Here is a 20,764-nt window from a genome sequence, read left to right as displayed (position 1 = left end):
TCCTAATCTGCTACGTTTCGCCCGGCGCAGGGGAGCTGAGATCTCCCCGATGCAGGAGCTTGATCGCACCGACACGAGGGCCCAAACGCTACGGGAGCCAAGATCGTCCCGTCAACGGAAGACTCGAGGCCCCCAACTGCGGGAGAACAAAGAAGGGAAGAGATTGAACCTTCCATCACAGTGAGGAATGTGGATGAGTCACTGCGATGGGTGTTTAAAATGTATTCTGTGTGTTCTGTTGCTGTTTATTGGTATGACTGTATTGCAAATGAAATTCCTCGTATGTTGCAAAACATACTTGGCTAATAAAGTATTATGATTATGATTTAATGAATCACGCACCCAAATGTTTTTATTTGTATCTCTTCTAGTTTTGTGCCCTCTATATAAGAATCTTCTAATTCTTCCAACTACAATGCAATATTTCACATTTCTCTGCACTAACTTTCTCCTGCGACCCATTCATCACTCTATCTATATCTTACAAGTCCTCTCAGTGCACTAGATGTACTAGTGGCCAGAAGAACTAGGGTGATGGAGGAACTGAAGGAAATTCAAATTAGGCAGGAAATGGTGTTGGACATACTGATGGGACTGAAGACTGATAAATCCCCAGGGCCTGATGGTCTGCATCCCAGGGTACTTAAGGAGGTGACTCTAGAAATTGTGGACGCATTGGTGATCATTTTCCAATATTCTATAGATTCAGGATCAGTTCCAGTGGATTGGAGGGTAGCTAATGTTATCCCACATTTTAAGAAAGGAGGGAGAGAGAAAACAGGGAATTATAGACCAATTAGCCTGACATCGGCGGTGGGGAAGATGCTGGAGTCAATTATAAAAGATGAAATAGCAGCACATTTGGATTGCAGTAACAGGATCGGTCCGAGTCAGCATGGGTTTACGAAGGGGGAAATCATGCTTGACTTATCTTCTGGAATTTTTTGAGGTAACTAGGAAAATGGACAAGGGAGAGCCAGTGGATGTAGTGTACCTGGACATTCAGAAAGCCTTTGAAAAGGTCCCGCATAGGAGATTAGTGGGCAAAATTAGGGCACATGGTATTGGGGGTGGGGTACGGACATGGATAAAAAAATGGTTGGCAGACAGGAAATAAAGAGTAGGGATTAACGGGTCCCTTTCAGAATGGCAGGCAGTGACCAGTGGGGTACCGCAAGGCTCGGTGCTGGGACCGCAGCTAATTACAATATACATTACTGATTTAGATGAAGGGATTAAAAGTAACATTAGCAAATTTGCAGATGACACAAAGCTGAGTGGCGGTGTGAACTGTGAGGAAGATGCTATGAGGCTGCAGGGTGACTTGGACAGGTTGGGTGAGTGGGCAGATGCATGGCAGATGCTGTTTAATGTGGATAAATGTGAGGTTTATCCTCACTTTGGTGGCAAGAACAAGAAGGCATATTATTATCTGAATGGTGTAAAGTTCGGAAAAAGGGGAAGTTCAACGGGATCTGGGGGTTCTAGTACATCAGTCACTGAAAGTAAGCATGCAGATAAAGCAGGCAGTGAAGAATGCTAATGGCATGTTGGCCTTCATAACAAGAGGAGTTGAGTACAAGAGCAAAGGGGTCCTTCTGCAGTTGTACAGGGCCCTGGTGAGACCACACCTGGAGTATTGTTTGCAATTTTAGTCTTTAAATTTGAGGAGGGACATTCTTGCTCTTGAGGGAGTGCAGCATAGGTTAATTCCCAGGATGGCGGGACTGTCATATGTTGAAAGAATGGAACGACTAGGCTTGTATACGCTGGAATTTAGATGGATGAGAGGGGATCTTATTGAAACATATAAGATTATTAAGGGATTGGACCACAGTTTAAGAATAAGGGGTAGGCCATTTAGTTTTCACCCGGAGAGTTGTGAATCTGTGGAATTCTTAGCCTCAGAAGGCAGTGGAGGCCAATTCTATGGATGGTTTCAAGAGAGAGTTAGATAGAGCTCTTAAAGATAGTGGAGTCAAGGGATATGGGGAGAAGGCAGGAACGGGGTACTGATTGTGCTCTTTACACCCAGGATCAAATTATTAATGTATATTAAGCAATGCAGTGGTCCTAGTATCTATGGAACTCCATTCTACATTTTTCTCCATTTTGAAATACAACCTTTCATTATTACCTACAGCTTTGCCAATTTTGTACCCAGGAGTCTTTTCTTTCATTACTTTCATAAACTGTGACAAACCTTTTGTTTGACACATTATCAAATAACTTTTGGATGCCCAGATGTATCACATCATCTGTATATCCATCATCAATCCTTTCTGTTGCCTTATATTTAAAAAAAAAATGTTAGTTACACAATTTCCTTTTACCAAATTCATATTACTTTTATTTAATCAATCCACACTTGTCCAAGTTACTGCAAAATCTGTGCCAGATTATTGTTTATAGAAATATTTGAAACATAACCTTGGGTTTATCTTCTGCAGCTATTGATGTTCGTAAGACAATAGCCAGAGCTTCTAAAATGTCCTCCCTTCAGTCTACAACAGACTGTATTAGATACGCAACAGATGAAGTTCTCATTTTATTACTTTCACCTTCATGTAGACTCCCTGCTGGTCTCTGATCAACCTGATTTCTAGTCTTACAACCTTATATAGAATATATTTTTCAATTCCCTTTTTTGTTTGCAGCTAGTCTTTTGTCATAATCCCCCCCCCCCCGCACCATACCTCTCTAATTTCCTTATTTATCTTAAAATACGCACTTTCTGTAATTTGTTAGTTCTCATTTAATAACCTGGCATGCATCACATATCTTCCTTCTGCTCTTCTGCTTCCAGCAGCTCAATATTTTTGGATTCTGCTCTATTTTATTACAGGTAAGTGCATCCTTTAGTTCACTTCACTTTAACATTTTTAATTATTTAGCAGCAACTTTACTGTGTAATTAATTTCACCTATATTTTGTGTTGTTACTGTCTTTAATATATTTTGTTTCATTATTTTAAAGAAAACATTTGGAGAGTTTTTAAATATCTGATGGTCTATGATTGCAAAGGCTATTCCAGGAAGCAGGCCTCAGGATATGAAGCCTGAGGCCTCCTCACTACCTGGACCTCACTCTTCCTTTGCTGGGTGCGTGCTGAGTGCTAAGGTCAGTACTTCATGTTTGGAAAGAGGAGCTAAGGAGTCAGGAGCTAAGAGTACCAAGTCTGGGTAATCAGGATAATCCCCAGCCTAGACCATGGGAACTGGTGAACCTATGTGTTCTGAGCAAAATATTGGAAAAAGGAAAATGTATATATAAATAGATATATCCTATTGAATATGCTAATATGATCGCAATGCTTCCTGTTACACGCACTGTTTGTTCTACGGAAACAGCTGACAAAGCATTTTCAAATCAAATTAGTCCCAATGATATATAAAATAAAATACAACATAGTTTTTTCTGTGACAATAAGGACTGAGGCTTTCAGGTTACGCAGAATAGAGAAACTATGTGTCAGTCTATTGTAAGTGAAGAACCCAGGAGAAAATGGAAATCTTGTGTGTTTCTTTTTTTTGTATAAGGCAACTAAAATTTTATCATTGCAAGGATTAGTTTTACTACTTTGCTAAAATAAGCAGTGGTTACTCAGTCTCAGAACAGACTCCTCCAACACCACCTCGATTCACTTACGCACTTTGTGGCACTTCAAACGTTGTTAACATGAGAAAACAATGTCTAAAATTTCAGCATTTGCTTTCATTTTTAGCAAAGCTGTTTCCAATTCAGTCTTTGTTACTGTCCTTTTCTGTCCATTGAATTAGATCTTATTCCACACTTCCCGCATTTCCATTCTAGAAATATATCACATGATAATTAGGATTAATTAAGAAAAAAATAACTAAAAATGTTTTAGAAAAAATCACTATTTACTACATAAAATAAACTTTCTTGTTCACTGTGCTTGGGAAGTTCATGTTGTTCAGGCTGAAAAAAGAGGTATAGGAGGACTTCAAATATTCTTTTGCTTGGTGTCCTGTTGAAATCTCTAGGTCTCGGTGGTTCAAGAGTTGACGTAAATTTAAATCAATCATCCGCATAATCTGGTGTGAGGGAATATACTCACCCTTTTGTCTCCTTTATTATTTCTAAGACACCTGACTGCCTCCATTCGAGACAACATCTGCAGGATTCACTTGTCCCTTGAAGCATTATATTACCACATAGGAAGACTGTATTCTATGCTGGATCTGAAATGGGACCAATTTGTCTTTGACAACAACTGGCATGCTGTAAGTTAAGAACTACTTTTCTCTGCATCCCACAAGTAGGATATACCTACCTATTCACCAGGAGCTTGTAACATCCCAAGGACTTGGGATGAATTTCTGTGTATTTTCTGTGGATAATTTCCTATGCATGCATACGGAGAACTAGGCTACATCCTCCCTATATGAGGAAGAGGAGCCATCTTGGTGAACGGCTGCTAGCCAGCAGCCGTCCGTTTTAACTCGTTTCTTTTAATAGTTTTTAGTGACTCCTGTTTTTCGTTTGTAGGGGATATGGACTTTTTAATGTGGGGGGTAGGTCTCAACTTTATTTCTAGGTCCCTACCTGGTCGGTGAGGCAGCTTTTTCTCCGGGCTGCCCGTCGACACGTCCTCGTGGCCTACCAGCGGGCTTGGAGTGCCGTTTCCTGGCGGGGACCGCCCAGCACCTCGGCCTCGGTGGCGGCACAGCGCTGGAGCGCTATCGCGGAGCGGAGTGGAGCGGGCGATGCCTTGCCTGGGTCGCCGCGTGGAGCGACGCGCTGGAGCTCTGGTGAGCTGGACCGCCGAGAGCACCACCTCCGGGCTGCGGGTCTGCGGAGCGGAGAGGCGGCGCCGACTTTAACATCGGGAGCCTGGGAGCTCCAAACCGGCGCGGCCTTGCCGGCTCCGGAAGCCGCGGTCTCCAGCTAAAAAGCGGCCGTTCCAGGTGGCCCAGCCGCCGAGAGGACTCTCCCGACGCCGGGGCAAGACCACCCGGTGAGAACGGCCAGGAACATCGGGCCTCCGTAGAGGCAATTGCGGTGGCCTCAATAGGCCTGACTTTGGGGTGAACTTGGGGTGGGGACTGGACTTTGTGCCTTCCTCCACAGTGGTATCCATTGTGGGGGGATGACTTTTTTTTGTCTAATGTAGTCCTGTGGGTCTGTGTCCAAGATGGCTGCCGTGAAGGGAGAGTGAACGCTGGCGCGCTTTGGCTGCCGCTGCTCTCTCTTCACACTGTGTTTTTGATTTTCTGTTTTTGGACTGAATTCTGTTTTTAATTTGTGTCTCTGTGATGTCTTTATTACTTATTTTATTCTGATTATATGTTTTTATTTCTATGAATCTTTGTAAGGTGTCCTTGAGATGTCTGAAAGGCGCCCATTAAATAAAATTTATTATTATTATTATTATACTCCCCACACAATCATGACAATATGGCTGAATCTACCTCCATTTACAAATTTCACATGACACCATTGTAGTGGGCCAGATCTTGAACAAGGACAGGATGGAGTACAGGAAGGAGATAAAGAGCTCAGTAGCTTGGTGTCAAGATAATAATTTCTCCCTCAATGGCAGCAAAACAAAGGAGCTGATCTTCGGGACGTGGAGTGGAGTAAACACCTTAGTCTGCATCATTGATGACAAGGGGTCACAGCTTAAGGATAAGGGGGAAATCCTTTAAAACCGAGATGAGAAGAACTTTTTTCACACAGAGAGTGGTGAATCTCTGGAACTCCCTGCCACAAAGGGTAGTCGAGGCCAGTTCATTGGCTATATTTAAGAGGGAGTTAGATGTGGCCCTTGTGGCTAAGGGGATCAGAGGGTATGGAGAGAAGGCAGGTACGGGATACTGAGTTGGAAGATCAGCCATGATCATATTGAATGGCGGTGCAGGCTCGAAGGGCCGAATGGCCTACTCCTGCACCTAATTTCTATGTTTCTATGTTTCTATGTAAGTGGAGATGGCCCAGAGGGTCAAGTTCAGATGTAAATTTCACCATCAATTTGATCTTGTTCCACCATATTGATGGCATTACCAAGAATGCTTACCAATGCCTCTACTTCCTCAAAAGACAAGAAAATTCAACATATCCTCAATGACTCTTACCAATTTCTACAGATGCACCATAGAAATCATCCTATTAGGATGCATCACAGACTGGCATGGCAACCGACTGCAAGAAACTGCAGAGATTTATGGATGAAGTCTAGTCCATCGTGCAAAACCAGCAACCCCCCCCCCCCCACTCCCCTTAGATTCCATCTACATTTCACACTGCCTTGGAAAATAAGTCATCAAGGCCCACTCATAAATCAGTAATTCTCACTTCTCTCCTCTCCCTTTGGACAGAAGGTATAAAAACGTGTGTAGTAGCCATTTAGCTTCTCAGTATGTTATAACTATAACCCGTTACCTTTAAATTTTATCTGCCTGTAATTATGTGGGTGTGATTTATACGTAGTCTGAGGCGTGTTTGCAGCTGGAATGCTCACGCAGACTCCCTAGTAGTTAGTTTAATTTGAAGATGAATGGGAGAGAGGTCATAGCTTTTGACCATGCATGAGCATGACCACGTTTGAATTGAAATGTACTTATACAAGAAGAAGTTTGGATGAATATCTTACTATTTTTACTACTACAATAAAGAAACTATAAATCAAGAGACTGTGTTTGGAAGATTCATCTTTTGATGGCATTGAATGTCTCATGCAGAGCTCGTGGGTGCTGTATTGATTACCTTCTGATCCTTTGTCTGCAATTAAAGTGTCACAGAAAACAACCCCACCTGTATGGAAAAAGGCCAAGACTGTCGCAATTCCCAAACCTGGAAAGGACCCATCATCCCCAAAGAGCTACAGACCCATTTCCCTCCTCTGCATCACCTACAAGCTCTACGAGAGGCTACTACTCCAACGCCTTATGCCACTTATAGACTCCAAGCTTACTAAAGATCAAGCTGGCTTCCGCCCTGGCCGCTCCTGTGCCGGGCAGCTACTGAACCTCACCCAACACATTGAGGACGGTTTTGAGTGCAAACGCGTCACCGGAGCAGCTTTCATAAACCTCACCGCTGCCTACGACACTGTCCAGCACCGCACCATGATCAGGAAACTTTTTGACATGACTGGTGACCTGGACCTGTGCCAAGTCATCAAAAGCCTTCTCAACAACAGGCGCTTCTTCGTTCAACTAAACGACAAGAAGAGCAAATGGAAAGCCCAAAAGAATGGCCTACCACAAGGCAGCGTACTGGCCCCCCTCCTCTTCAACGTCTACACCAACGACCAACCACTTCCCCCACAATGCCGCCGCTTCATCTATGCTGATGACCTCTGCATCACCACCCAACAGGAGAACTTCCAGAAGATCGAGTCTGTCCTGGAAAGCGCCCTCCAAGAGATGACAACCTACTACAATAACAACCACCTGAAACCCAACCCATCAAAAACCCAACTATGCAGCTTCCATCTTAAAAATCGAGATGCAGGAAAACAACTGAGCGTCTCATGGGATGGCCACAAACTCTCCAACCACTTCCACCCCGTGTACCTCGGAGTCACACTCGACAGGACACTCTCTTTCAAAACCCACCTTCAGAACACCAAAGCCAAGGTCAACACTCGCAACAACATCCTGCGCAAACTGGTAAACTCAAAGTGGGGCGCAGATCCACCAACCATCCGTGCAACTGCCCTAGCCCTGTGCTTCTCCACAGCTGAATACGCGTGCTCAAGCTGGAGCCACTCCCACCACACCAAACTGGTTGACACAGCCCTCAACGACACCTGTCGCATTATCACGGGATGCATAAAGACAACGCCAGTCCCGTGCCTCTACGCCCTAGCTGGTATTGCCCCCCCCCCCATATCAGACGATCCATCGTCGCCCAAGACGAGCGGAGAGCACAGGAGATCGATACCGGGCACCCCCTGCACGGACACACAGCACCTCCACCCCGACTGAAATCCAGAGCCAGTTTCTTGCAGACAGTCCCACCTCTCCAGACAACCAAAGAAACAGCAAGGACCAACATCTGGAAATATGAATGGAACCAGCTCAACACACGAGCCCACGACTGGATGGAGAGAGGAATCACTCCGACTGAATGCCTCACCAGTGGGCTCGACCTCCCATGGCCAACCTGGAAGACCCTCAACAGATTACGAGTGGAGCAGGGGAGGTGCAAAGCACTTATGAAAGCATGGAACTACCAAGCAGAAGACACATGCAGCTGTGGAGCAGTACAGACAATGTCCCACCTACTGGAGTGTGACGACGCCCCCCAGTGCAGCCCCCAGGACCTGGCTGAACCGACCCGACCAGCTGTGACCTGCGCCAGATACTGGCAGAACGACATCTGAGATTGCAACGGACTCGAAGAAGAATTAAAGTGTCTAAAGGACTAAATCCTGAAACAATATAAAAATCTATCACTACAACGTGAAAGCACGTTCCACCAGATTAAAAAACAGCTTCTTCCCTGTAGTTATCTATTGAATGGGGCGGGAGATTGCAACCTTCACGTGGTCCACCCTGTTTCGCCAAATGCAATCAACCTGGCGTGCACAAATGGAAGATCAAACAGAACAAGTTGTCTTACAACTTTAGGCTGTGCACGCCATACGCAAGAAGAAGCTCTATTGAACGGATCGCTCGTATGCTAAAGATGTATTCCCGATCTTCCAATTTACCCTGTTGAATTCCTTGCACCTTTTGAACTGAACTTTCTCTGCAACTGTAACAATACATTTTGCACTGTTTATTGTCCCTTTTGCACTACTGTTGTACTAATGTATGGTATGATCTGTCCGGGTAGTACGTATAAAAAAGTTTATCACTATATCCCAGTAAATGTGACAATAATAAAACAATATGTTACCAATAGATTTCAAGCTGGATATAGGCTGTGGCTGTGTGGAATGAGCTTCCAGTGAAGGTGGTGGAGGCAGGTTCGTTTTTATCATTTAAAAATAAATTGGATAGTTATATGGACGGGAAAAGAATGGAGGGTTATGGTCTGAGCGCAGGTATATGGGACTAGGGGTGAATACGTGTTTGGCACGGACTAGAAGGGTCGAGATGGCCTGTTTCCGTGCTGTAATTGTTATATGGTTATATGGTTATATGGTTATAGATAAAGTAAAAGGGGAATAAAATTATAATGGGAAAACATGGAATGGCAGATGCTGGTTTACAAAAAAAGACAGAAAATGCTGGAGCAACAGCAGACCAGGCAGTATCTTTTAGAACATTCGTTTGATGATGTTTTGTGTTGTTACCCTTTTTCAGACTGATTGTGGTGGGGAGAATGAGGAGAAATCTGGAAAGGAGGAAGACAAAGCCTGACAAGTCATAGATGGTTGCAGGTAAAGGGGAATTTTGATAGGCAGATGGTTGGACAAAGGCCAGAGATGAAAAGACAAATTGTGTGACATAACAATAGAAGAAGTACAAATTGTGAAGCTGGAGGAAGGAATATAGGTGGGATGGGAGGGGGAAGGGAGAAATAGGTGCACGTCCAGGAGCGGCACAGGGGAAAGAGGGGGTGGGGAAAAAGAGGGGATGAGGGAGGGGTGGTTTGAAGTTAGTTACCTATAATTGGAGAATTCAAAGTTCATACCATTAGATTATACACTTGCCAAGTGCTTATGGTTAGCAGCCGGGAGATCCAAAATGGTTAGTAACCATGAGATCCAGTGGGCCTTGATGGACCGAGCTATAATGTTCAGCGAAATTGTGGGCTACTCTACACCTGGTTTCGCTGATGTAGAGGTGGCCACGTTGGGAACACCAGATGCAGTAGATGATGTTAGAGGAGGTGCATGTGAACCTCTGTCTCACCTCGAAGGACTGCTGGGGTCCATGGATGGATGTGAGGGAGGAAGTATAAGGTTAGGTGGTATCTTGCGGTTGCAAGGGAAATTACCTTGAGAGGGGGTGGTTTAGGTGGGAAGGGATGAGTGAATCAAGGAGTTGCGAAAGGAGCGGCCTCTGTGGAAGGCGGAAAGGAGTGGGGATGGGGAGATGGTGGTGGGGTCATGTTGAAGGTGGCGGAAATGTCTGGAGATGGTGGATGGTGAGGACCAGGGGATCTCTATCTTTATTCTGTCTGGGAAGTAGAGTGAGAGCAGAACTACGGGACATAGAGGTGCATAGGTAAAGGATCCATCTGTGACAGGAGGGAATCCGCATTTACGAAAGAAAGAGGGGATCTCAGATGTCCTAGAATGGAACACCACATCTTTTATTTTTTTTATTTTTTTTTTTTTTTATGAAACTACTTTTATTCAAAAAATAAAAATAAACATAGAGTATTAACACAATCAAAGACTGCCTATGTTGACAGTTTACAAACAAACGATCATCAAATTAATATACCGTCAACTTTATCAACAAAACACTTGACCTCCAACGGCGACCAGCATTCACGGAAGGCCTCCAAAGTCCCCATGGACACCGCGTGTTCCCTCTCCAGGGACAGGCGGGCACGGACGTAGACCCGGAAAAAGCTCAAGCAATTTAAAAAACACTTAAACAAAATTATCAAATTAAAATATTAACATTTTTATCTATAATATATTCAACCTCCTGTGGTGACCAGCGTTCACAGAAGGCCTCCACAGTCCCCATGGACACCGCGTGTTCCCTCTCCAGGGACACGCGAGCTCGGACGTAAACCCGGAAAAGGGGCAGGCAGGCGACCGCTGTGCGGCCATCGACTGCCTGCTGCCTGGACCCGCGAATGGCCATCTTGGCCAGGCCCAGGAGCAGACCGACAGGGAGACCCACTCCTCCCTCCCATCCTTCCCCCTCTGCACCGGGTGCCCATAAATTAATAGCGTTGGACTAAAATGTAGCCAAAACTTGAGGAGCAGCCCTTTCAGATACTCGAATAGTGGCTGCAACCTCTCACACTCTATGTACACATGGAACACGGTCTCTTCCTCACCGCAGAAATGACAAGCAGGGGAAGAGTCCGTGAACCGGCTCAAATACCTATTACAGGCCACGGCTCTGTTCAACACTCTCCACCCCAGGTCCCCGATGTAAAGGGGGAGGACTCCCTCGTAGAGAGACCTCCACTGGGGACCGCTCCCCTCGTCAGGTGGTAACACGGACCGCCAGGGTGTGTCTGGACGGAAGACGAGGGCGAGGAAGTGGAGAGTGTGCAAGAGCAGCCTTTACAGTACGCGCCTCTCCGCGTCACAGAACGGCACGCTGGGCATCTCGGAAAGGCAGCTCATGTTGCATGGGGCCGGCTCTCGGGGAGGGACCCGGGCCGTGGGCCCTACGAACAATTCCGACTGAGCGGGGGTAAGCTCATCCGGAATCGCTCCATGCACACGCCTCTCATCAACACCCACCATCACAGCCACGACACCCCCCTTCCCCTGAGGAGCAGGGCCCTGGCTGAAGGTGACCAAATTCCTGGCCTTCAGGAGGTCACGGTAAAAGCCAGGCAACTCCCGCCTATCCCGCCTAGCGCGTCGACTCATGCCCGCTACTGGGAGCCGTGAGCCCTCCTGAAGGCAGCGCCCCAGGCGGAAAAAATACATCGCCAGCACGTGCCATTTAGGAGGGTAGTCCGAGTAGACGTACCTCCGCAGGGTCCTGAGTCAGAGAGCTGCCACCTGGGTACGAATACAGACCAGCGCCTGACCACCCTCCTCCAATGGGAGACTCAGAACCCCAGCAGAGACCCAGTGGTTCCTCTCACCCCAGAAGAAGTTGACTAATCTCCTCTGTAACATGGTTATAAAATAAGAGGACGGGACCATAGTGGCCATCCGGTACCACAGCAGAGAGGCCACCAGCTGGTTTATAACTACAGCCCTGCCCCGGTAAGAGAGCACACCAAGTAGGCCGGACCAACGTCCCAGCCGGGCGATCACCTTCGCCTCCAGCTCCTGCCAGTTCGCCGGCCACCCCCTCTCATCGGGACTCAGGTAGACCCCTAGATAGAGGAGGTGCGTGGTATTCCATGCAAAACCTGCCATCTCCTCTGGCATGGAGTCCACCTGCCACCCACCCACCAAGAGACCAGAACACTTCCCCCAGTTGATCTTGGTGGAGGAAGCAGCCGAGAAAACCTGCTGGCACTCACGCATCCTCCGCAGGTCAACAGGGTCGGTGAACATTAGAATGACATCATCGGCGTAGGCCGAGAGGACCACCTCCATCCCCGGCCCCGGTAAAGCCAGACCTGTCAACCGCCTCCGGAGAAGGCACAGGAAAGGCTCAACACAGATGGAGTACAGCTGGCCGGACATGGGACATCCCTGACGAACCCCCCTCTCAAAGGGAATGGGGGCCAACAAAGAGCCGTTGACCTTAACAAGGCATTCTGCAGCAGTGTATAAAAGTCGAACCCAGGCCACAAAGTGTGGTCCAAATCCGAACGCCTGCAGAGTCCCCAGAAGGTAGTCGTGCTCCACCCTGTCGAACGCCTTCTCCTGGTCGAGGGAGAGAAAGGCGACTGACAGACCAGCCCCCTGGGTCAGATGGATCAGGTCCCGGACCAGATGAACATTGTCCTGGATGGACCGGCCCGGGACTGTGTACGACTGGTCAGGGTGGATCACCTGGGACAGCACGGGACCCAGGCGATTCGCCAATGCCCGGGCAAAAACTTTATAGTCCGTGCTGAGGAGAGAGACCGGGCGCCAGTTCTTCAAAAGGCGGAGATCGCCCTTCTTGGGCAGCAGGACAACAACTGCCCTGCGCCACGAGAAGGGCATCTCCCCAGTCGCCAGGCTCTCCCCCAGGACCTTCATATAGTCACCCCCCAGGACATCCCAGAAGGCTCTAAGGTACTCCACAGTCAGCCCATCCAGCCCTGGAGACTTGCCCCCCTTGAGCTGGTGCAGGGCACCAGTCATCTCCTCCAGAGTTAGGGGATCATCCAGGTGTTCAGCCACATCATTGCACACAGCAAGTAAGCCCTCCCACAGGACCTCTTGCGCCTCCCCACTCGATGTGCCTGCCGAGAACAGAGTCTTGTAGAAAGACCCAACCGAGGCACCAATGCTCTCTGGATCTGTGACAGAGGAGCCATCATTCGCAAGCAACTCAACAAGCTGCCTGTGGGCTCCTCGCCCTTTCTCCAGAGAAAAGAAAAAGGGGGAGGCGCGGTCCAGATCGTGCAACATCTGGACTCGCGACCTCACATACGCACCCCGGGACCTCCTAAGCTGCAAGTCCCTCAGTGCTCCCTTCTTCTCCTGGTACTCCTCCCACTCACACGAAGCCCCACCAGTCTGATCCAGACGTGCCTCCGAGTCGAGCAGCTCTCTCTCAAGCCATCCGATCTCGGAGTCTCACCTCTTAGTCGACCTCCTCGCGTAGTCCTGGCAAAACAGACGGACGTAGGCCTTCCCCACGTCCCACCACTGCCTTAGAGAATGTGGCGGCGCGACTCTTGTCAGCAGCGGCCTCTGCAGTCCGTCTGTCTTTTTATTGTTTTCTGTCTTGTTCTATGTAGTTTTTATTGTTTTTTTTGTCGGGGTATGTGTGTGGGGGTGGGGTGGGAACTTTAAGGTCTTTCCCCTGCACGGGAGACCCGACCTTTTCTTTGTCGGGTCTCTGTTGTCGTTGGGGCTGCAACGTGGAGCGGCCTCCAACAGGAATGACCTGGGGCTCCAGTCGCGGAGCTGCGGATTTACTCACCATCACGGAGCTGGCCGAGTCCGGAGCGGGTGGAGCTGTGGTGGAGCGCTGCTGTGACCCGACACCCGGAGTTTCGGAAGCTCCTACCGCAGGTCTGTGGACAGTAATACCGGGAGCCCGCGGGTCCCTGGTGGGAGACTGCTTTTCGGGGCTTCCGCAACGGCGACTTCTCCCACCCGAGTTGCGGGGTTGAAGATTACCTGGAGCGGGGCCTTACACCATCGCCCCGCGCGGCTTGGAATGGCCGCGGGACTTTGTGAGCGCCCGCCGGGGCTCCAACACCAAGAGCCCGCCGGGGCTCCAACACCAAGACCCGGTGCGTGGCCTTGCATCGCCCGGCGTGGCTTTAATGGCTGCGGGACATTTAACATCGCCCGCCGGGGGCTTTGACTCTGTCTTTGACTCTGACATGGGGGGGAGAGGGGAGTGCAGGGGAGAGATATGTTTAAGTTTTGCCTTCCATCACAGTGAGGAGGACTCACTGTGATGGATGTTTATGTGAATTGAATTGTGTTGGTGTGTGTCTTGGTTCTTTTTTTGTATGGCTGCAGAAACCAAATTTCGTTTGAACCTCATGTGAGGTTCAAATGACAAATAAAAGGTATTGTATTGTATTGTATTGTATTGTATTGAAAGGAAACGTCCCTGCCTCTCTCTCCACCTCGCCCAGAACTGCCTGAATGAATCCTGGAATCGGCAATCCTCCAACAGCTGGCTATTAAAATGCCAGTACGCGGACCCAGCCCGTGTGCGCATCGGGACAAAATCCACTCGCACCAGGCAATGGGCCGAGCATGGTGCCGGCTGCATGGAGGCCGCCGAAACACAGGAGACATAGGCCTTGGACACGTATAAATGATCAATACGGGAACCACCACCCTCAAACCTGTACGAGAAGGCGTTAGAGTCGGGGTGGAAATTCCGCCAAGCATCTACCAGCTCAAAAGAGTCCACCATCTCCCTTAAAGTCTTTACTGCACCCGGGTCACGCTGAATGCCAGTGCAATCTCTTGCCTCGAGGGCACAATTAAAATCTCCCCCAAGGAAAACACACTCCCCACGGTCGATAGTATTCAACAACGTGGTCACTTCCCTTGTTAAGCGCGTCTACATTACGCCGATCTTGGGGGCGTACACATTAATGAAGTGTAATGGCACGCCATCCAAGCGCACAGCCAGATACAGCAAACGGCCTGGTACAATGCTCTGCACTTTGAGGATCTCTGGCTGGAAAGACGGGGCCAACAGGAAGGCCACTCCACTCGAATTGGAGCTGAGATGACTCATGTAGACCCCCCCTTCCCACTCCAGGAGCCAGGTGGGTTCATCACTAGCCACAGTGTGTGTTTGCTGCAGGAAGCTCACCGCATACCTCCCGTCCCTGAGCACTGAGAGATGGTGAAACCTACGGAGAGACCCCCTGCCCCCATTGATATTCAGGCTGGCTATAGTGAGCTTCATTTTGAAAGCACACTAGATCTTTTACCCGCCCCCGGTGAAGGATTGGAGCCGCCCCTAACCTTCTGCCCTCCATTTAGGGTCTTAAAAAGCTCTTGGAACTGGCGCCTCTCATTTCTTATTAGCCCCGCCTCATTCCCCTTCTTCTGAAGGATGGCACGAATGGACTGCATGGGCGCACTCAGATCCGACCAGCGGTCGACAGCCAAATCCACCTTGTTCCTACTCCCTCTAGTGTCCTTTAAGAACTTCCGAAGTTCCCAGACTTCGACAAGTCGAGACACGGGGCCGCGGGTGGAGCAGTCCGATAACTCACTGTCGATGGACTCCACGTACCCCTCCTCCTCGCACTCAATGTCCGAGCCCGAGTCTGGAAGGTTACTACTCTCAGCCACCTCGCTCACCCCTCCCTGTGAGGTGGGCATTTCAGCCACATCACACAGTCCCTCCTCTGTCACCATCCCACCCCCAGGATCAGTGACAGAGGAGGGACTGGGAGTAGATGCGGTGAAAATGGAGAAATTGAGTTTAGGGGATATCCTTGCATATAGTCCAGACAACTATGGGAGTTGGTAGATTTGTAGTAGACGGCAGTCAATAGTATGTCATCTGCGATAGATACAGAGAGATCAAGAAAGATGTCAGAAATAGTCCATGTGAATTTGAGGGCAGGGTGGGAGTTGGTGCTAAAGTTAGGTAAGGGTGTCAAAGGTTATGGGGAGAAGGTAGAAGATGCAGTTGAGAGGGAAAAATAGATCAGCCATGATCGAATGGTGGAGCAGACTCGATGGAACGAATCACCTAATTCTGCTCCAATGTCTAATGAACTCGAGCGGTGCTGGCGCGAAGGGCCAAGTGGCCTGCTCCTTCATCTATTGTCTATTGTCTATTGTCTATTGTCTATTGTCTATTGTCTATTGAGTGCAGAAGGCAGTCCTGCTGTATGTAGCAGAGAAAGAGTTGGAGAATGGTGCCAATGTATGTTTGCACTGTTCAACATAACCAACAAAAGTCTAGGAATAGCTGTGGCCCATGCGTGTGTGTGCCCATGACTACACCCTTACTATGAAGAGAGTGAGAGGCGTCAGTAGATAAGTCGTTGAGGGTGAGGACAGGTTTTGCCAGGAGGAGGAGAGTGTCAGTAGAGGGAATTGGTTCCCTGTTCAAAGAAGAAACAGAGGGCCGTTGAGACCTGCCTGGTTGGGGATAAAAGTGGGGGAAAGGGACTGCACGTCCGTGCTGAAGATGAGGAAATGGGGGCCTAGAAATTGAAAGTTATTGAAGGGTTTGTAAGGTGTCTTGGATAAAGGTCAAAAGGGACTGGACAGTGAGGGAACAAGTTAAGATCGAGGTATGTGGAGATAAGTGCTGTGGGGGCAGGAGGAAGCAGACAAACCTGTGTTTGTTAGGGCAGTCCTGTTTGTGGGTTTTCAGAAGGAGATAGGAATGGGAGTGAAAATGTTGGAGGCTGTGGAGGGGAGATAGCCAGAAGTGTTGATATCAGTCTGGGAGATGATGGCCTGGTGGGGTCATGGTTAAGGGGTTGTTAAGAGGTGCCCGAGAGCTGGCTTCTGCTCTCAGCACAGAAAAGGTCAGTCAGCCTGTCGGACTACAATGGCTCCTCCCTCATTAGTGGGTTTAATAACAATGTTGGGATTGTTGCTGAGTGAGCAGAGCTGTGCATTTAGCGGTGTTGATATCGCAGTGGGTCACGGCAGTGGAGAGGTCAAAATGGTTAATGTCGCGCAGGTAGTTGGAAATAACAAGGTCCAAAGAGGGTAGAATGCCGGCAGGGTGGGTCTATGAGGAGGGTCGTCATTGGGAGTTGAGGACAAATTACCAGCAAAAAAGGCAGAGAAGTGGAGGCGACGGAAGGAGAGCTCAACATCATGGTGGGCTCAGAACTGGTTGAGGTGTGTGTGTAGGGGTACATAGGGGTAGCCTCTGCTGTGGACTGATTGCTCCACATCAGAAGGGGGGCCATGGTGAAAACCCAACAGGGGTATGGGCTGGGGTCAAACCAAGCTCCGAGGTGGTTTGTTTTGGGAAAGAGATAGAAGGAGATAATTTGAGAAGGGCAGTCCTGCAGTGATATGTGAAGGCAAGACAAATAAATGTCACCTATTCATGTTCTCCAGAGATGCTTCCTGACCCGCTGAGTTACTCCAGCACTCTGAGTCTGAAATGCATTCATACTGGCTTCAGAAATATGCAACCCTCCTTGACATTTGCCTTAACTACACCCTCTGGATATGCCGATGATAGGCAGATATAATTTGAGGACCTGCGCCAAACCTGCATCAGGCACCAAGCAAGCAATCAGCAATGGTTGCTGAATGCCACTGATCCAAAGAAAGTTTTAGGGTTTAACTTGCCTTACTGAAGTGAAAGAGGAGCACCCCTGCTCTTCCTAGTCTCACATTAAAATTGTAGATTGTTTCCTAAATTGCAAATTGTCTCCTCCTTACAGACGAAGTAAGCATCTAAATTGGGCTGAGAAAACTGGATCTGCCCTTGGATGGTCGACTATCTGAAACTCACCAGAATTATTTAGGGGAGGCCTATTATTGGACAAGACTCACATTTTTGGCTGTTGGCAACACTCACCCTAAAACAGGCGAAAATAAGTTTCTCCCTCACTAATTACTGGCATTAGAAATCTTTCCTTAAGAAGGTAGATGTTTTTTTCATTAAAGATCTAGGATTCTACCTATATGTCTCAATAACTGCACTTTGCCTATGTCAATACTAACTAATTTGGAGGTGTTAATCAATGGTTTATGAAGCTAGAAGTGTTATTTCTTCTTGCATGAATTATTATGATGGGAGACATTTCTGAAACATGTCAACAAATGTTAGCCGACCAGCCTTGTAAGGAGGTGGTGGGTGGGGGAACAAAGGCTTCATTCCTTATAAGGCCGACAAGAACTCTGATGCATGCCTGAGAGGCAGTCTTACCCGTTACTGGCCTGTCTGAATTTTAACTATTGTCAATTTACTGTTGTCAATTTTGAAAGAGTGTGCAAATACTTTTTGGAAGATCTTGTACTTTTGCTAACTTCAATTTGGTAACTTCATCTAAAGTTGACTGCAAAGCATAATTGATTTTGTATACTGCACAGCTGTTAATAACTGGAATAACTTTTCACATGTTAACCCTTGCAATCAAATTATTTGTTGAAAACTCTCAATGTGATTGTGTGTAAAGCCAACATCATAAGAAAGTATTTGAAAAAAACAGTTGTCAGATTTGAAGATTTGAAGGTGTTGAGACATTTATCTGATGGTGACGTGCGTGGGACAATTATTTATTTAAATATGCCTCAGATCTGTGTCTTGAATACTTTCCAATGTTAAATTTGATCTACCTATCTATTTTCACAGATTTGTAGACTGAATCAGTAAATGCTATTCTGAAATAAATAATTTTTGCTAAGGTCTTGTTATACTAAATGCTCAGCCTTGTGGTTAATCAGTATGTTGTTCATCCAATCTTTTTTTTTTTATAACATTGCTATTGCTGAATATGGTCACCAGGTGGCAGACTTCTAGAACAAATATTCAGTGTTCCAATGTTTATATTACTAATGAAACCAGGTTTCCCAAAAATAGCATTGATATCCTATTCATCACTTTGGCATGGGGTACTAAAGCAGTCTGTTTTGGAGAATAAGATAACATTTATTGGCTACAAAAATAAAACAGAAAGTTTGTTTGAAAAAAAACAAGACTTCTGGAAGAATTCAGTGGGTCAGGCAGCATCTCTGGAGCGAAATGTGTAGACGATATTTAGGTCAGGACCCTTCATTAGACTGGGTTCAGACCTACTTCAAAAGGATTGGTAATGTTCTCTGGATATTTCACCAGTAATACCAGCTTTTATATATTTGATAAAGATGTAAATATTTTCACATTTCAAGTGCCATATAATTAAATTATTAAGCATGAAGATAGATTATTTATCTAATGCAAAATAGTAGTAAAACATGTAATGCAGCATAAATCATTGTGATGAGTTAAAAGCAACCATAGTTCCATTTCTTTTTTTCAAGTAATTGAGTAGACAGCTCATTAACCCGTACACTTTGCATTACTGAAACCATTTAAGCACAAGCAAACCAAGGCAGTTTGTAAAAACGTTATCAGTACCACAATACGATAAAATATTATTCACTGAATAACTTGGTGGAACTTTAGTCTAATCTGCAAGAAAAATCAATGCACATTTTAATGTTAGGAATTGCATTATTGGTAAGAATGAACAATTCCTGCTGTCATTTTTGAACACATTCTTTGTGATTAAATCAGAGTTTAAGCATAAACTAATGAACGAAAGTACTATTTCAATCTAAAGAATCTGTGTACTTTCCACAAAACTTGAACAATGTGTTGTCAATTAATGTTCGGTAATGCTTTTCATGCCATTTAACTGGTCAGATTTAATCAAAAGCAGATCCCTGAAGTTGTCCAGCAAAAGATTCAATACTCATTCACCTACAGCAAAAAAGAACAGCCCCTGGGCTCTTCCATAATCAAACGCAATAGGAAATCTATTTTAAGATTGTAACTGATAACAATTTTCATCTTTACTTTTTGAAGTAACCTAATTTGATCGTTTCACATTCAGAGAATTCTTCATGGAGAATATGTTGACTTTATCAGGGTCCAGCTTTTAGACTTGTAAAATTGGTTGCTTATCAGATGGATTTAGAAATTTATGATTTATCCACTGTGGAATTCAGAATCGGATTGTCACCGAAGGCAGAATAATAGTTCAACATGATGACTGGATATACATTGCAAACAAATCTAAACATTTTAAAATATATAAGACTGAATAGTATTAACTACTTCCAATAAACCAGGCTGTTACATTGGAATAATGCTGCCTTTGCTGAATATTATACATCTGGAATAAATTATTCTGCTTACCTTTGAAACCTGTAAAGGCTGCTTGTGCTCTTTGCCACCTTGCAATCTGAATCCCCAGGGTGAACCGCCATCAATTGTGATGCAAACATAATCCCCTATGCCCATGGAGGTGAGCTTCTGTAAGCCCTTCTCTCTTATAGAGTAGCAAAGTACTAAGATGGAGTGTGGGTCAGACTGAAGCTGCTTTCTGGGTTGGAGACTCAGCTCAGTATGTGTGAGGAGGGGCAGTCACTCAACACAGTTACGAACCAGTTACAGCTCCACAGTACAACATACGTCAGAAACTGCAGCTCAGCCCCATCCAAGGAAAGTTATCCAGAGAGCTGTGCACACACCAGACAGCCTGGAGCAAACCAGTGACCGGCTCAAGATAAACAAGAGGAGGAAATGTAAGGGGAATGAAAGGGAGAGCAAGTTACTATTTTCAAACAGAAGGCAGTCCCACCCCAAGAGAAACACCTCCCACATCATGAAAAGACACACAAAGCAGCTCAATTGAAACCCACTGGGAAAATATAGAGAAAGTAACATAATAAACAGAAAGGCTCATTTGGAGGTCTAGCAAGCAGACCATTCGAACAACTGCAAATGCACAATCAGGAAAAAAAAGCTTTTTATTATTTTGCACTGCTGTTAAGTATGCGACAATTTGAAAATCTTTATTAATATTCTGAATGAATGGGTAAACAGCATCAATTATTTTTTTGTTACTGTTG

At 46.5% G+C, this 20,764-nt stretch overlaps 1 protein-coding gene across 3 annotated transcripts in view; it reads right to left on the bottom strand.

Annotated features, from left to right (window-relative positions):
- synpo2 (synaptopodin 2) overlaps nt 1-20,375 on the bottom strand; it is a 109,632-nt gene extending 89,257 nt beyond the window's left edge. The window contains exon 1 of one of the 3 annotated variants that reach the window (XM_033023541.1): nt 20,049-20,375. In XM_033023541.1, coding sequence (XP_032879432.1) covers nt 20,049-20,153 — 105 coding nt within the window. In that variant the 5' untranslated portion in view covers nt 20,154-20,375. The remainder of the gene's footprint in view (nt 1-20,048) is intronic. The other 2 variants (XM_033023526.1, XM_033023533.1) reach the window with 2 other exon arrangements.
- Nucleotides 20,376-20,764: the final 389 nt, after the last annotated feature.

This window comes from Amblyraja radiata, chromosome 1 (genome assembly GCF_010909765.2).
Source record: "Amblyraja radiata isolate CabotCenter1 chromosome 1, sAmbRad1.1.pri, whole genome shotgun sequence".
NCBI classification, from domain to species: domain Eukaryota; kingdom Metazoa; phylum Chordata; class Chondrichthyes; order Rajiformes; family Rajidae; genus Amblyraja; species Amblyraja radiata.
Note: the sequence above shows the minus strand (reverse complement) of the source record. Positions and strands in the feature narration are given on the sequence as shown.